Genomic DNA, 15,004 nt, shown 5'->3' on the forward strand with positions numbered 1-15,004 from the left:
ATCATATTTTGCATGCGGGTGATAGGCTTGTGTTACATGCATAGATGAATGAAGGAAAAAAGGTTGTACATGGATTGCAGAAAATATGGACTAATAATAAATAACTTGCGTCCCTCAAGTTGTTATTGAACTGGAAAGGCATTCCTATTTGAGTTCTGTGTTCAGGGTGTGGCATTTTAACAGCTGTACAATTTTTCCATACATCGTACATCCAAAATTTTTTTTAAAGAAATGCTTTCAATTTTTTAACCTTAAGTTTGAGGAATTTCTGATTGAACAACTGATTTGTATTGTATACCTGGAAACATACTTTTATTTGAATAAAGGTTCTTCGGTTTTGCCTAGCTTATGAAAAATGTCAATAGACTTCAGAATGGATACACTTAGCTTGGTTTCATTATTTCAATCAATTGTTGATTTGCATTCATTTGCCAAAGTCAGGAATTCATTAAAGAAGCTATATAGCTTTTGCATGGAATGGGACTACTACAGATTTCTGGATGTAAAGATTAAATTTTGAGAATTGATTAGATATTTGAAAAATGTGTACAACTACTTAAGCCACAAATAAATGTAGGAGGAGTACTCTTTTGGTACTTTAACACTTTGGACTCTTCATATTCAGTTTACTTGCTTTCCTACTTCATAAGCCTCCAGCAGACTGCTGTTCTTTTTAAAAAGAAAAGTTAATAACGTTATTTTCTACTAGGATGGTGGTTTCAAATACTGTAAATCTCTTTCAGGCTGTCTCTATTGTAGGAGATGAAGTTTTCAGTTTCAACTTGTCATTATATCCATATGCTACTAAGAAAGAAGCCTATGTTGATATGTCCAAAGTAGATGGTGTTATCTCTCTGAAAGTAGGCTGCATCCAGATAGTTTATCTTCATAAATTTCTCGCATCGCTTCTGGTAAGATTTGCTGTTTGCTTATGCTACATTGCTAAATTAGCCTTCTTTGTGTACATTCTCTTCATGCAAGCTACTGAAAACTTGGTGTCCATTACAGAAGAATAGACTTGGTTCTTACTACGTACCAGTAGGAATTTGAATGATTGAAGCATTTATATTAATTTCTGCTTGCTTAAATTTCAAAAGATAATATTGATTTTTGTTTTTAAGAGTTTGATTTTCTTTTTACGAGGGGAAAAGCTTGCTGTTTTGTATACTGCCTCGCTTACTGTGTAGAACTAGAAATCAGTGCAAACATGGAAACCAGCATTAAAAATGTTCTCCATTGTCACAGTTGGGTGTTACTCTTCCCATGACCTACAATTCATGAGACCTAATTTTCCTCCTTTTTATTCCTAAGTAAAAGTCCTAGGAAGTATTTCTTTTAGAAGTATTTGCAGCATACGCTTCCATTTTATACAAAACTTTTATGAAGTAAGTGCTTCTACTTACTAGACAGGACTCAAACTTTTTTAAGTAGGATTTATAGCACACACCTGTGCTTCATGTTTCAAAACTGTATCTTACATTTTGGCTACTTACACAGAACAAAGAGGTTGAGTGTTGTAAATTACTCAGAGTTAGAACTGTGTTTTAAGGCACTGCTACTGAATGATTAAAGAATTAAATTGGCCAGAAGTTCCATTTGCTTACACACCACACTCCTTTCTGTGTTGTAGTGATTTCTGAAGGGTACATAGGTATTTCAGAGTATTCATGTTCTGTTTTAACTAAAGCACCTCATGATGTCCTTTTAAAAACAAACAAACAAAACCCCTAAGCCCGCCAAAAAACAAGATACTAGTTTGAATTAACTCCTGGTATTTTTAATGCTGAATGCCCCAAGAAAATGGAAGTTATTATACTTTAGGTCTGAGCTAGGATTTTTCAAGTCTTCCAAAGATGTCTTACTAGTCAGCTTGCAATTGAATAAATGAGAATTTAGCAGTCCAAATTGATTTAAATGCCTCTGAAATCATACCCCTCAACTCCCATTCATAGTTGAAAGAACAGTTTCCACAGTTGAACTATATTGTGGAATGTTATAGTGCATGTTCTTCTTTGTAGGGCCTTAAAGGCAGAGGGGGGAGGGGAAAAAGCTCACAACTCTAAGAAGTAAATGACAGCATAATTACAGACCAAATATAAATTCAGTTATTCCCAGTAATACAAAATTTCAATTAATACCTTTTTGCCTGCCGGACAGAGGTTATCTCCTTTCTCTTCAAATGTTTTCTTGATGTAGGATAAGTTAGGCCAGAAAACATAGCCATTCTTTATTCTTGACTGCTAACAGCTTTGTTTTTCCCTTTTCTCTCTGTTTTTTGATTTACAGAACTTCCTGAGCAACTTCCAAACAGCAAAGGAAGCATTGACTGCTGCTACAGTCCAAGCTGCAGAAAAGGCTGCAACCAGTGTGAAAGGCCTGGCTCAGAGGAGTTTCCGCCTTTCGATGGACATTGATTTAAAAGCTCCAGTTATAGTCGTACCTCAGTCTTCAGTTTCCCATAATGCTATAGTAGTAGACCTTGGCTTGATCAGAGTACAAAACAAGTTTAACTTGGTATCTGTGGAAGATGCTTTACTCCCTCCAGTTGTTGATGAAATGTGTGTGCAGCTCACAAAGCTCAAGGTGTCTCGGTACGTTTTGCTACATTAAGGTTTAACAGAACAGTCAACAGTTCATCTAAGTACTTTGTGGCACTACATGAAAATGTGTTGCTGTGTGGGCATACAGGAATTCCAGTCCCTTGCCTGGAGTGCTAGAGTCACCTCCAAAGGCAAGCTCTCTAGTCAGGGGTGTAATAGGGAGCTGCTGACCCTGAGGGAACTTGGGATAGAGGGTAGGATGTCAATGATTGTGGTAGCAGGGGAAAAGAACTGCTTTCCTTGTCCCTGCCAAGCTCAGGTTGTGCTGCAGCCAAAGCCCAGCTCTTGCTGGGCAACTTTAAGTGGTGGCAGGAATGGGTAATGCTACAGATAAGGTACCTTTCCATGGCCTAATTTTGCTTCCCAAAGGTTACGTGACTTGACTTCTCTGATTTTAGAATTGTGTGTGATGGAACCAAATATTAGTCACAATCTTTAATTTACCTTTCATTTGAAAGGTGCATGAATCTTGAAACTCATTTAAATACAGGTGTTGACTATATAGAAACTTATTTGCATTTTTCCAGTTCTTTTTATTTTCCTTAGCAAATTGTGTATGTTCTTGGGGACTCTTAAATATTAAAACCATATCACTTATAGTTCTGTTTCAAATTTTGTTTGATCTTTGTTAGGACAAGTGTACAGCCAGGTTTTCCACATTCTGACATTCAGATACTTCATCCTATCAACCTGAATCTGACTGTGAATCGAAACTTAGCTGCAGCTTGGTATCATACAATTCCCATGTTGGAAATCAAAGGGTGTCTTGATATCTTGAATGTAAGTGTTTATTTCAAAATAAACTAACTAGTAACGGTGAACACAGTGGTGATCTTTATGTTGCTTTGCTTTTAGGCACAGATAGAACACTGTGTAATTCTACTGAAACCTAATGCTTTGTTCTGTGGGTATGGAGAAGGATTAATGTTTCTGTCTAAATGTCAGAAAAGAATGACTTGGAGTTTCATTAACATTTCAGGTTGGTTACGGGCAAACAACACTTCTTGCATTGTTACCTTTAGAGGAAATTGAAGTAAATAGGCATAACTGTCTTTCGTTGAAAAAATACAGCAAATATAGTCTTTTAAAACAAAAGAAAATACTAAGATAAGCAATCTAGCACGTATTACATTTGTAGGAAAGCCACATGAGCTTTAAGTCTTTTAGAAATAAGATGCTGTAAGTAAAAGCATATCCCATTTATATCTAGCCAGGTTGTTTTTTCATGGTTCTAAGGGGCATAACCTGCTGGGTGGCATAGGCTTCTTTCCTATGGAGCACATATCAAGACTTGTAAGGACTATAATGAAACCTGGATTGTGATGTTTGACTTGGTTTGTTAGTTTGTTTTTGGTGTTGACGAGTGTGATGCGTAGTAGATAACAGCCTAGAATATTCTGGCCATGAATGCTGCTTTCCTATATTAATTCTTGAATACTTTAAGGACCTGATAATGCATGATCTGCTGGGAAAAAAAAAAATTACTGCTTCTTCATAGGTTATTATAAGTCAGGAAGATTTGGATCTTTTGCTGAAGGTACTGACAGAAAATCTTGGTGAAGCAGATAAGTTAAATGAAACAAAAACAGTAGTGCAAAAGGAAGGTAGGAACGATTTCTGTTTTGTTGTCTAAACTATAAAAGGAGTATTTATTTTCAAATACTCTTCAGTAGAACTAAAGATATTTAAAAAGCAGGAGTAATTATTCAATGTTGTCTACATCTCTTGCACTACCTAATAGAATGTTATCTTGGGGTTTGTCCTTTTCTTTATACAACCTGTATTCACATTGTTTTATATTTGGTCATTTGAAAGTAAAAATATGAGAAGCAGCAGTTGGTAATTTTTAACTAAATTTACATCGAGTTAGGGAATCATTCAACTGGTGAACTTAAGTTTTACTCCTGGAATATAGATACCTGTAATGGTTCTATTACTGACTCCATTTCAAGGTTCACCATTGGGGGGGGTGGGGCGGGGGAAAGGTTACCTTCTGTTATTTAGTGCTATTGATGCCCATTTTTTTTTTTAAACAGCTTAAATAGAAATATATATAGACGGTTTTTGTACATATGAATTGTAGTTTCAAAGAAATATTACTATCATTTGCAAATGGCAGGAAAAACTAGAGGAACTGAGACCACAATGTCAACACAGAGCACTCCAGAAGAAACTTTGCTTGGTACAGCAGAAGTAGCATTACATGAAGATGTTACCAATGTATTACTTAATTTTGAAATAAAAAAGGTATGGATCTCAATGTAAAGATTTGCTTATCTCTGTGCACCAGAAGTTGCAAAGCAGCTATACCAGGTTACATCAACTAACGCAGATTAGCCATGAAGCCCACATACTTGATTTTCAGTAAGGTCATCTGTGTTTGGGTAGGGTTGCATTAATGGACTTCACAGGTTCCATTCATTCAAGTAGAGCGAGTGTTTGGTTGCATATAGCATGTTTTTCTTTCTGTGACCAAATTAAGTAAAATAAATGAAGTAGAATGAGAACACAGACTAATTTAGAGGTAGCTACAACCTTTTCCCCAAGCAAAATAATATTGAAATCGTGTACAGTCTTGCATAACAGATGCATGAGGACTTGGTGGAAAAATTTGTTCTTTCTTCCTTGAGGATGGATATTTGTAGTATTTGTACAAAACGCTCAGATTACTTTCTTCTGAAGAACAAATCTTGTCACTTTCCTAGGTGAACATGGATGCGACTCCCCCAAAAAGGGGTATTTCTATGTAGGCTGTTAAAGTGAAATATAATTTCTTATCCCCAGAGGAGAAAGAAAGCCTTTTTGCAATGCTGACTTCTTTTGCTCTTTTGGAAATTTAAAATTGGGTTATACAAGTTTAGGCCCAAGTTATTGCTTACTTTGAGAGAGTGGGACTTCCTCAGATATGTAATAATGTATATGCTTCCCAGGACAGTTATTTTAGCTTTAGTCCCATCAAATTAGAGTAATTTCAGGTCATTTAAGCTAACTACAGACATTCAAAAAGCCCCAGGCTAATTGGATTCAAGGCAACCAGACCCCTGCAGTGGCCTATACTAGTAACCGGGGGGCAATAGAATGTTTCTGCCAGCTGCGGGCTACCCCGGCCTTTAATTGGCTGCCCAGCACATGCCTTTAAACCTTTGCAGTCCCCAGTAGCACCTGGCTGGGGTTCTGGTGCTGGGGTAGGGGAGGGAGTGGGTTGCCTCTTCCACCCTTTCTCAACCTTCTCAGCTGGCCTGAAGAGTGATAATGCTCTGGGTAGGGAGGTCCTGAGGTCCTGGCGGGATTCCAGAGGGGTGTTGCTGATCCACCTCTGCTGGAACAGGAAGCACAGCCCAGGGCTGCAAAGCACTGTGGGAGGCCCAGGGACTGAGTTCATTTGAATGGGGGGGGAGGCAGGTGGGAATCTGGGACAGAAGTTCCATAAACCAATTTAACCAAAATCAGTTCAGTCTGATACTGCACCCAACCAGGCTTAGCTTAAACCAGTTTTGACCACTTTTTAAAGCGGCTTGAGTGCACTGAACTTCTGTTCTGTTACAGGTTTAAATCAGATTCTGATCATCTTGAATTGGTTGATGTGTAACTTCTGCCCATAGCGTTACAGCCCCTGATCAAGGTGCTCACTGTATTGTACAGCAGATATGTTCCCTTGTGGAACTTAGGCTGGATTTCCAGAGGGATGGCTGTAGTAGTTGTTGCCCCTTGATAGTTTCCCCAGAGTTTTCTCAACTGTTGAATTTGAGACCAAGACTTATTGTAGGTCTTCCTGTGCTATATGAGTGCCTCAGTGCCCCCAGCCAGGGGCTAGGAACTTTTTGCCCATGTAGGTGAATCAGTGTTCTTTTCGAGATTTACTAATGGTTCTCTTTGCCCTAGGTGCTGTTGTCTTGTTGGGGAGTATTTGTTCAGCAGAGCGAAATCTCTACTTTATAGTAGCTAATTTAAAATATCTTTTAAGATGGGGATTCATTGTAAGTGTCAGATAAAAGGATAACAAAGATTTTTCTTTGATTATTGTTACAGACTTGCAGTAAACCTATTTTTCTGGAGTGAATATAAATCTAAAGATGCTGACTTGAAACAGGGTTGGCAAAGTACCTGTAGAAAATCATGGGCATAGACCTGTTTGAAGCAAAGGAACAAGGCATTAAGGCTGGCACGGCTGGTTGGGGAATATTGAGAGTGTCTTAATTTACTGGATGATAGTACATTTTTTTCCTCCCTCCCCTACAAGGTTGTAGTAAACTTGATGAAACAGGGGCAGAAGGGGCCTCCTTTACATACCCTGACTGTACTACAGCTTGGAACTGAAACAAGAATTAGAAACCATGATTTGACTGCAACAGCATATCTGAGGAAAATCGTTATGAAGTGCCTTGAATTTACTGGTAAGGTCATTATAGCTTAACGTTTACAATTAAGTTAGGTAGTCATTCAACTCGTAAACTTAAGTTTAACTGCTGGAATATAGATACCTGTAATGGTTCTATCACTGACTCCATTTGCAAGATTCACCATTGAAGAAAAGTTACCTTCTGCTATCTAGTGCTATACCTAGCAGGCTAGTGCAGCTGTAAGGTGGGACAGTTGAGCATTAAATGCATAAATTGGTTAGACTTGCAAGAATATGGGTAGAAATTGCAAGAACATTAATTTAGTGATTCTACCCCAATGTAATGGTGTTGCAAGAGATGATGGTTATGTTACTTAAAATGCTGTTTTTACTGCTACAATTGCTTTATTGAGTTCACCACACACTGTTTATTTATTCTATCCAAGTCAGTGTAGATCAACTTGGAGTTATTGCATTGCAAAATATTTGTCCTTTACAGATTGAGTGTGCTGACAGAAATGACATTTTGTTGCACAATTGGCCACGTTCTACAGTTGCACCCTGACAGAAGTTCATGGCTGTAAAGTGCTTGAAAAGTGCCAGATCACACGGCAAATGAACCCTCATTAAATGGAAGTCAGAAGCAGAGTGCCTTCACTAACTTTTCTTAGTGCAGACCAGGAGCAGAGCTTGGCTAAAGCAGCCCAGTCCCATCCCCAGTGCTGTCTTCACAATGGAAGGGAGGGTAGGGAGTTTGTCTGGGCTTTGTCTAGTCCCAGGTAAGGGGGCTGCAATCCTCCCCGGCAGCACAGGCTGCATAAACCCCAGAATAGACCTCACTCCCCTTCATTCTCCCCTTTCCATCCTGAGTCAGCACCAGAGCGGGGGGGAGGGTGGGGTGCTAGGGAAAGATGCTGCAGATATATAGCCTCTCTTGCTCAATTAGCTCCAAAATGGAGCTCCATGCTCCACCCTCCTGATTCAACAGTGAACATCTGCTGGGTCAGGAGGGTTGGTCTAACTCATAGTGTTTTCTGTGAAGCACCATGAATTAGACCTGGGAGCTGCACGTCTGTCAGCACCCTAAGTGCCTCGGCCGCCCGGCCCTAAGTAGCCCATGAACTGTAATTCAGACTGTTGGCCTATAGTAGAGCTTTGCATGCACTTTCATCTAGTTTGAGTGTAAGCATAACTTATGTTGAGAGACATTTGTGTGGGTGGTGTTGGAGGCGAAACTTGAACTGTTGCTTGAGGAAACAATGAAAAACAAGCCTTCAGTCTTGCATTTAATTATACAACCTTTTTGGGCAATTAAGCATGCAAAGAAAAATACTTTTGTTCTATTCCTTCAGAAAAAAAATGAGATCCATTTTTTCCAACACCTTCAAACACAACATTGCTTTGTAAAAGTTTTACATGTGCAGTTTCAAATTCTAGCCTCCGCTTGTGTTCCTTAAATTAAAAGGAAAAAATAATGATTAAATTTAAGATGGGAAGGAAGAATTTTGCCCTCTGCCTGCCTTAGGTTGGAAAAGATATACATGTATTACAACTGAAATACCTAAGAAGTAACTGCATTTTTCTGCTAAGAAAAAAAAAGATGTGTACTGTGTTACTATCAGATATAATGGGGTGGAAGGCTATCAGTAAGGTCATACCTCTCTCTTTCAGTTAAACTTTTTTTATTTTGTAAATTTTTTTTTATGGCCAACACTTAGTTTTGATTAAGAAGTTAAATAGAATATTATTTTTCTAATTAGTTCTTTAATCTGCCTGCTTTAAACCAAAAGGGTACTACTGTCCTTGTTTCTCATGATGCTTTACTTGAACTTTTAAAAAGTTTAGTCACATCACAGTTGCATCAGTTCTGTGGATATGTAAAACGTGGTAGACTAAAGGGATTTCAAATAAAATAAATGTATGCATCACATTTCCTCTACAGACTCAAGGGGAGAGCCTCTTTATATTATTAACTCTGCAAATGAAACTGCTGAACATCTTCTGAAAATGGAATACATAAAGGTTCTATTTTTTTTTTTTTTTACTTGGACAAGTTTTTAAATAAAGTTTATGCTTTGATCTTACAAATGTTTAACAATCATTCAGTTTTAACCATAAACAGAAATATTTGCAGGATTAAGGGCTAAATCACAAAATCCTGTGCTGGGTACTTTTTGATGATATTCCTTATTCCAATCCTGCTTATTAGTTTGTAGTACACACTGACCAGAAGGTCAGTTGAAGTCATAGAAACCAGTCCATTTTCAAAATGATTGAATGTGTCCTTTTTGTTGGGAACAAAGATCTTCAGTCTTCTCAAGTAAAAATATTTTGGATGGAACATTTTTATCCCAAAGGAGTGGTAGTAGTTGTAGCACAGGCTCAGCCTCACCAACAGATTGTAGAGAATAGACTAAGGTAACCTTTTAGAAAGGATAGACGGACAATGTAAACTTTACAAAAAGGGAAGTTCAAATATCCTTTGGGGAGGTACTAGGTATTATTAAGCAGCATGGGTATATGAAATGCTATCTCACTTAGTTGCCCAAGTGCAGGGGTCACACAACTTCATCAGTGTTTATTCATTGAATTCAATGGATAGAACCCATTTATCTGTTGCACTAAAACATATTCTTTAGAAAGACACAGTCTTCAAAATTCAGACTTCAAGTAATGGAGGATTTACTTTCATAATAATATTATAATGTTTGCTTATGCTTGTGCTTGTTATCTTGCATCTTAATTCCAGTTTTTAATTTTACTTCATCTGCTTAAGAACATGAATTTGTGTGCCTCAGTCTTGATTATCTCTATTTTTTCAATAGGCTGATGCAGATGGACCAGACTTTAACACAACTTACAAAAATACCAAGCAAGCAATAAATGTAAGTATAAGAAATAATTCCCAAATTTGTAAAGTCTTTAATACTCTGATACAACGTTTTGATATGGGATGGAACACCAAATTACTGAGCTAACTGGAACTGATATCTGCAATTGTGAAAACATTCTGTTCCCAAAATGTGACTCAAGTGAAAATTGTTAAGTACCTTGTTAACATCCCTTGTTTATAGCTGTTTTCACTGCCCTCTTTTAGCTTGTTTTTGAAGCAAGCAAGGCTTTTCCTTGTTAGAAAACAGGGACTGGTGTAAGGTTGCCTATTATAAAGGTATAGTTGCTGAAGCAATTTATTGCTTCACACCCAACTTGCCATATGGCAGTTACTGGGTTATATAGGGGATACCTCAGTGATAGTAAAGACAGAGGGACAGTGGCTGTCAATAGAATTAGCAGTTGCTTCAGCATAGGGAAAGCTGTGTGGGCTTAGATTTGGTGTTTCTGATATTCACTGACACTTCATCTTTTGACTGAGCTTGTCTCTCCCTCACTGTTCTGACAGTGATTGGTAAGGCAAGTAGGATGGTAATATTTTGGTCCCTTTCTTTTGTATGCATTTACCATACCATTCTATATCCAGAAATGCGCCTTACATACAGGAAGTAATTTTCTCTTAATTTCAGTGAAGATAATTTTGAAATAACTCTTTGAATGTAAAATGGACCAATGTCATAAATTGTAAGAGGGCATATTTTTTTTCCTTTGTTCCCATGTTTAAGGTGTCCTTCTCATGTCTGGATCTGTTACTCCACACAGAAGCCTTGCTTTCTATTTTAAACTTTTTCACATACAGTGTTCCATCAAGTGGCCTTCCCAGCATTGATAAAGCATCTGTTCAAAGACCTCAAATAGGTGATCAAAAAACCAATATTCTCAAACCAGGTACAGTGACTATAGCAATTCCTCATCTGTTACTGGTAGCTTAATAACACTAGATTTTGGTTAATCACTGCTGTTATTAAGCAACAGTGTTGTACTCTTGTTAGCAAAGCAGAACTCCTGGGCTGGCTACATGTGGGGGGGAAAAAAAAACACCCCACCTAAATAACAATATTATATTTTAAGTGTAGAAAGGTCACATTCTCAGTAATTACTGTTTTAAAGATGGCTATTTTTAATTATTTGTTAAACACTTTATAATTTTGTAGCTACTTGCATTGAGTAATTTTTCTAGAAGAAATATCTTCATTTTGCAGTTTCCCTATGTTGTGTTTCATCAAAACTCTAAACCTTGCTTTACTAGACCTAAGGTAATTCATTAATGAAGTTCTATATCATCCTTTGCACTTGGATATCCTCTCCATTAGCCAGATAGATAACTTCTTAACCAATTGACGATTCACATGATTAACATGAGTTTCTCTGCAACTTCCTTTCTTAGAAATACGAAAAGCAGTATTTTGATAAAGTGTAAGTAGGTGTTTTCCTAGTAAATTATGGGAAAATGTTCTCAACTGCGCTTTGAGACCATTCTTTCTACTTTTCATATCTCAGGGACTTAGACCTTGTGAAAATTTTTAAAGGGCAAAGTTGTTAATTTTTGTAACTTATCAGTGTTGCAGAGAGAATACATAATTATTGTGATGTTCCAGCTGTTGCACCAAACCTTGTCACAGATTACCTTGGCCTAATACTGCACTTTTCATAAGTGCCTGCCTCAATATTGTTTCCCACTAGCATGACTGTATAGAATGCTTGCATCTATTAAAAAAGCTAAATGTCACTTTGTTCAAAGGTTTCACTAGATAACTTTTGAGCAGTGCATACATACGAAACACCTGTTATGCTGCTGTGATGCCTGTGGTCTCTGATTATGGTTTTGTGTTTTTTGCTATTCAGTATCTAGTAGTTCATCCCATGATGATGCATATGACTTGAAACTCACTGCAAAGTTGAATGCATTCAGTGTTTTTGTCTGTGATCAGAACTGTAACATTGCAGATATTAGAATAAAAGGTAAGTTATGAACTTAGTGCTACAAATAGTTGAATATAGAGATATACATTTATTTTTGTTTCTATTCCTCATTAGTTCTGAAGAGCTAAAGTAACAGCTGTAATGCACAATGAAAGTTGCTATATAGGAATGTTTCAATATCTGTTAACTTCCATCATAGGACACAGCAGAACTAGACATAAATGAAATGCTTAAGGCAGCCAAGTTGCATGTAAGGAAGGAAACCACTTAAGTAAAGATGCACAAGATTTTCATCTATTTAAGCAAATCAAAAACCAAAACCAAATAATCTAGTCACTCACTTATTAGAAGTAGGTCAGACTTAAGCCTTTTTAAATACTGAGATACTTCTGTCATCTGACTAGTACAGTGGTGCTCAACCTTTTGGCTCTTGGGTCAAATGTGTGGAGCAGGGTCAGTCAGTAGGCAAAATCAGATTCCATGTCCCAGGATCAGGCCTGCAGGCTTGGATCCAAACTGGGCTGTCCCCAGCCAGCCCCATGTGCTGCAATCAGTGTGCTGGGACCCCACGCCCCCCCCCCCCCGGCTCTGTGTGTTGCAGTTGGGCCTCATACTTCCCCAAGTGCTGGTTCTGACATGTAGGACTACAGCTGTGCATGCTTACAGACCTGTGGGGAGCTCCACAGACTGGATGACAAGCCAGGGATGACAACCCAGGTGTTAGCACCTTTTGGATCAGTATACTTCTGCAGAGTTAGTTTTACATTTTAATGCTTAAATGATCAGGCAAGAGGCTCAGAGTAAATTAAGAAGCATTTTTCCTCTGTTTAAAACTCAGTAAGAAATGCACTTGCATATTAAGAGTTTCTAGTAGGCCTGTGCAAAGTGGCTAGTATTTACTTCAGATTTAGATTTGGCCAATTCTGGGGGGACAGTGATTCAGTTTGGCAATTTTTCAAATCACTGTCTTTTTTTTTTTTTTTGGCTGAATCTGATTTGGAGATTTGACCACTGCCGAATCATCCAAATCTCTGAATCGGGCCCATCCCCTGCCCCCTCTTATTGGCAGGGGAGCAGGCAGGGGATGGGGCCTGGCAGGGATCCCCCCATGGTCCCCTCCCTCCTCTGCTCTCTACTTACCAGCGTGGAGTCTGGATCCAGCTCCCTGATGCAGTGAGTGGGGGGTGCCTGAATCGCCAAAGCTCTCCGAATCTTTTCTGAATTAATTCGGAGAGCTCTGAATTGATTCAGGCCTTTTTAATTGGTCTCCTGATTTGATTCCGAGATTCAGCCACCGAATTGGGCTGAATTTCCTCTGAATCGAATTATAGATTCATAGTGTTTAGGGTCGGAAGGGCCCTGAGTAGATTATCTAGTCTGACCCCCTGCCATGGCAGGAAAGAGTACTGTTAGAATTAGTAGTAGTATAGAATTAGTACCCAAAGCTTTGCACATCCCTAGTTTCTAATATAAAAGGATTTCAAAAAGCACTTCAGTATGTTTCTTGCAACATAGTAACAACCTGTTGTTACTCTGAATTAACTTTGAGCTTTTTCTCCTTTCCCCTAGGAATGGATGCATCAGTTTCTGTAAAAACTAAAAAAATAAAGGTTTTTTCCAGACTTGAGGACATCATCATTACAAATGTTGATCCAAGTACCATTCATAAAAAGGTGACTTCTACAATGTAAATAGTGAAACAAAACTAGTTTTAATACAACTACAGAGAACCGTCACTTTAATGCAGTGGTGCTCAACCTTTTTGGCTGTGTGGGCCAGAAGTGGCAAAGTGCCCATCTTCAGGCCAGATTTGGGTTCTGGGGGCCTGCTACTGCCACTTCCCAACTCTGTGTGCCACCCACCTCCCGCATACTGGGATTGGATCTTAAGGAGCTATGCACTGCCCCCACCCAGCTGTGTGTGCTGGAATCAGTTGCCAGATCCAGCATGCAAGGCCTGGGCTCTCCGTGGTTCTAGAGATTTGGTAGTAGGAGTGTCGTGCAACCATTCCCCTTGCAGCCAAATTTCTGGATGAGTGGGGAGCCCTATGGTCTGGATGATGTGGAGCCTGTGGACTGGGGGTTGAGTCAGGCTTAATGCATTTGATTATGGTTTATGGAAGACAAATGTACAGTAAAGTCTCTCTGTTATCCGGTATGTCCAGGGTAAGGGGATTGCCAGTTACGTAAAAATTCCAGTTATCTAAAAACCTCCAGTAGAGGTTTTCAGATGACCTGAGGGTCTGGGGGTGGTGGCTGCACATGGAGCTGGGGAGGGAGGGGTGTGGTGGCAGCTGCCCATAGAGTGGCAGCAGCACAAGGTGGTGGGTGGTGGCAATTGCCGTGGCATGTAAACATTTCTCTGCAGCCGGCTGGAAATTCCAGATAATTGCCAGGTAGCGGAGATTTTACTGTAATACTTTAAATAGTGATTCTGATATAAATGTGATGCTTTAAATGCAATAGAACTTGAAAAAATACTCTAGGATTACTAGTCTACTGTTGCAAGTTATTTCAGAGGAATGCTAAGTTTATAGAAGTAATACAGTAGGTTAATCTAATTCTTTCAGGTTGTCTCCATAATGGGAGATGAGGTGTTTCGGCTCAAAATGTTCCTTTATCCTGATGCTACTGCAGGAGAAGCATATACTGATATGTCTAAGGTAGATGGCAAAGTATCTCTGAAAGTCGGCTGCATTCAGATAGTATATCTCCACAAATTCTTCATGTCACTTTTGGTAAGACTTGAGCTTTTATTTCTTTTCATCAGCATTTACTATAACTTGGTATATGTTTATTTTCAGTTTCTGTTAATTACTTGTAATTATTCCATAGTGATAGAAATATCCAACAGAAATTTATCACCAAGAAGTGATGGCATTTAAGCTGTAACTGCTCAGTGATAGAATAACAAAGAGGGAAAGACTTGAGAGAAACTGCAAGTAACACCACATGACTTTGCAGTTTAGCAAATAATTTGACCTTGAAATTTGTCACAAACAGTTTGTGTTGATATCTAGTCAGCAAAAAAAAAAAATAATTACTTGTAATTTGTGAATATAAACAACATATTCTGCTCTAGTTGAATGTTTCCATTACTGTTGAAATGGAGTATAGGAAAGCTAAAATTGTATTAGGCCATTGTCTTGTGAAACTAGGTACGTTTTTAAGAACTTTGACTGTATGCTGTATTGATTATATTTTGGCCTACACATCATAGACTAAAAACTAATCTACTTAATAATTTAAGC

The 15,004-nt window shown here is 38.4% G+C and overlaps 1 protein-coding gene across 1 annotated transcript in view; it reads left to right on the forward strand.

The window, feature by feature from the left end:
• VPS13C (vacuolar protein sorting 13 homolog C) overlaps positions 1 to 15,004 on the forward strand; it is a 157,731-nt gene that overhangs the window by 69,591 nt on the left and 73,136 nt on the right. The window contains exons 32-43 of the mRNA XM_090030191.1: positions 744 to 911; positions 2,287 to 2,591; positions 3,233 to 3,380; positions 4,099 to 4,204; positions 4,720 to 4,847; positions 6,841 to 6,994; positions 8,882 to 8,961; positions 9,765 to 9,824; positions 10,557 to 10,719; positions 11,677 to 11,793; positions 13,324 to 13,427; positions 14,324 to 14,491. Coding sequence (XP_089886317.1) covers positions 744 to 911; positions 2,287 to 2,591; positions 3,233 to 3,380; positions 4,099 to 4,204; positions 4,720 to 4,847; positions 6,841 to 6,994; positions 8,882 to 8,961; positions 9,765 to 9,824; positions 10,557 to 10,719; positions 11,677 to 11,793; positions 13,324 to 13,427; positions 14,324 to 14,491 — 1,701 coding nt within the window. The remainder of the gene's footprint in view (positions 1 to 743; positions 912 to 2,286; positions 2,592 to 3,232; positions 3,381 to 4,098; positions 4,205 to 4,719; positions 4,848 to 6,840; positions 6,995 to 8,881; positions 8,962 to 9,764; positions 9,825 to 10,556; positions 10,720 to 11,676; positions 11,794 to 13,323; positions 13,428 to 14,323; positions 14,492 to 15,004) is intronic.

Source organism: Crocodylus siamensis, chromosome 15 (assembly GCF_052110815.1).
Source record: "Crocodylus siamensis isolate JL-2025a chromosome 15, ASM5211081v1, whole genome shotgun sequence".
In the NCBI taxonomy this organism is placed as follows: domain Eukaryota; kingdom Metazoa; phylum Chordata; order Crocodylia; family Crocodylidae; genus Crocodylus; species Crocodylus siamensis.